The sequence below is a fragment of the Saprolegnia diclina genome, assembly GCF_000281045.1.
Source record: "Saprolegnia diclina VS20 unplaced genomic scaffold supercont1.73, whole genome shotgun sequence".
In the NCBI taxonomy this organism is placed as follows: domain Eukaryota; phylum Oomycota; class Saprolegniomycetes; order Saprolegniales; family Saprolegniaceae; genus Saprolegnia; species Saprolegnia diclina.
The window spans coordinates 120,391-122,587 of NW_008246140.1; the positions used below are offsets into that span (position 1 = coordinate 120,391).

General features: G+C 56.2%; 1 protein-coding gene across 1 annotated transcript in view; it reads right to left on the reverse strand.

Moving 5' to 3' along the window:
- Window positions 1–1,343: 1,343 nt before the first annotated feature.
- The window catches only part of SDRG_14522 (hypothetical protein), a gene marked incomplete at its 5' end in the record, with an annotated part of 1,226 nt that continues 372 nt past the window's right edge, over window positions 1,344–2,197 (reverse strand). The window contains one exon of the mRNA XM_008620657.1: window positions 1,344–2,154. Coding sequence (XP_008618879.1) covers window positions 1,457–2,154 — 698 coding nt within the window. The 3' untranslated portion in view covers window positions 1,344–1,456. The remainder of the gene's footprint in view (window positions 2,155–2,197) is intronic.

A 2,197-nucleotide genomic window follows, 5' to 3' on the forward strand; every position in this document is an offset into this window, starting at 1 on the left:
AGTGGGTTCTGGTCTGGCTAGACAGAGTGGCATCGCTCGTGATCTTGGGCGGCTGATCAGCCGCATGGACGAGCAAACCCTACACCTAGTGCCACTCGATGATCCGAGATCCCGTGAAATTCTGAGTTGGTTATTTTGCTGCGATTACATAGCAAGTAGCCTTTAGAGTGCGAAGGGCTGATAGCAAACAGGCTTGTCCGACAAAATTCTCTTCAAAAGAGCCCACAAAAGAACGGGCATCTGAGGTTGGTCTTTGGCCACATGCGATCGATGCCAGAACGACAATTAATGGCCGACGGCTCGTGTGCAGCCACACGTTTGTTTGCTCTCGTACTCAGCAGAGTCGCGGCAAGCCTGTACCTTATCGGAAAGTCCGAACAAGCTACCTGCTTCTCAGACGCCAACGATGGTTGGTAGAAACGAATCTTGTAATCAGGTGTGCGGCGCACGGTGCTCTGGCGTGAGCACTCGGCCCTCAAGGTAAGGTGGGCGTCTACTGCCATGGTCAACACTTTCTGAGCGCAAGCCATGCTTCCACGCCGCGTTCTTTGTCCACCTCGACCTTGGCGCAAAGACTAGTTTACATGACGATTTATACCCATTTTTGCTGTCATATCGCGACACCCGTGTGTCGTTGCAACGCGTTGTGAGATGGTTTGGCGGGTTTGATTGGCTGTCGGGCGATTCTGATTCGCACGCGATAGGGATTGTTGCGTTGATCCAGACCCCGACGGCGTCCAAAGAAACGAAGATCTGTGACCTGGCGAAGGACACGGGCGGCTAAGGTTGGGTGCCGACACGAGCTGTACAATGCGAAAGACGCCTGTGACGACCACGCGAGTTGCCTCCAGCCGAGCTGTCCAAGGCGCGTCGTGGGTGCATCTGCACGCTCTATACAATTGTATGTCAAACAGAGTGCCGAGGTATAGTAGTCTAGTCGTGGTTCTATGCTAGCTCGTTTCGACGTGGTGTACGTTGTGCCTCTCCGAAAGAGTGTGAGGATACGTTGGGTCTGATTGCAAAGTGACTCAATCATGTTGTCTTCCCGAACGAACGCCTTCTCGACGAATCATAGGTCTTTCTCGGTCGTAGCGACGACTTCGTATCGGACACGTAAACGTACTAGGTGTGCCGACGCCGATGCTCAGTTTGCATCGCGTCATGCTAGGCTCTATTGCAGTCGGTGCAGGTCGCGCAATATCGAAACTCGGACTACAGGTGCACGTTTTGTGGTCTACAGCTACTACTAGTCATACGGTAGCTGATGAATCAACTCAGATAGCGGCGATAAATAATGTGATTTCATACCGGAGCTGCTTTTGGTCACCGCAACAAGAATCATGTCCAGTGGAAATGGTAGAGTATTGAAATCGACTTGGTAAAAAATGACTAGCTCGCATCAATTCGGCCGCGTGGGCCAACACACATACGACGACGGCACAATGGTCCAAGCTGCTTAGCAAGCCGGCTTGGGGAGGTACGGCGCAATAAAGTCCTTGGCGTACGAGAGGCGAGCGTACACACCCGGGAGACCCGCCTGGGCGCAGCCGAGGCCCCAGCTCGTGAGACCGACGAGCACGTCCTTGCCGTCCTTGGAGACCGTAAGCGGGCCACCCGAGTCGCCCTGGCACGTGTCCTCGCCCCCGACGCCACCGGCGCAGATCATCGTCACGTCCACGGGGGTCAAACCCGGCTTGTTGAGCTTGTCGAAAGCGGCCTGGCAGTCCTTGTTGGACCAGATCTTGAGGCCGACCTCCTTGAGAACATTCGACTGCGAGCCGCCCGACGACGTCGTGCCCCAGCCACGGGCCATGCCGAGGACACCCGGAGCACCAGCGACGTCCTTCTCGTCAAAGAGGATCTCAATCGGCGTCACAGTCGTCGCGTTAGCGAGCTCAAGGATAGCGTAGTCGTACACCATCGTGTCCATGTCGAACTTGGGGTGGTGCACGATCTTCTTGACCTTGATGCGCTCGCCGTCCTTGGAGCCGCTGAGGTAGTGGGAGCCGATCGAGACGTACTCGATCCAGTCACCATCGGCGCAGTGGCCGGCCGTGAGGATCGTCGTCGGCGAGATGACGGCACCACCGCAGTAGTTGGGGCCCGTGGCGACGTCGCGGAGACCCGAGACGTAGAGGTGCTTGCCGACCTCGGCTTCCTTGCCACCGACGATTTCAATCGTGTTGGACGACTGGGC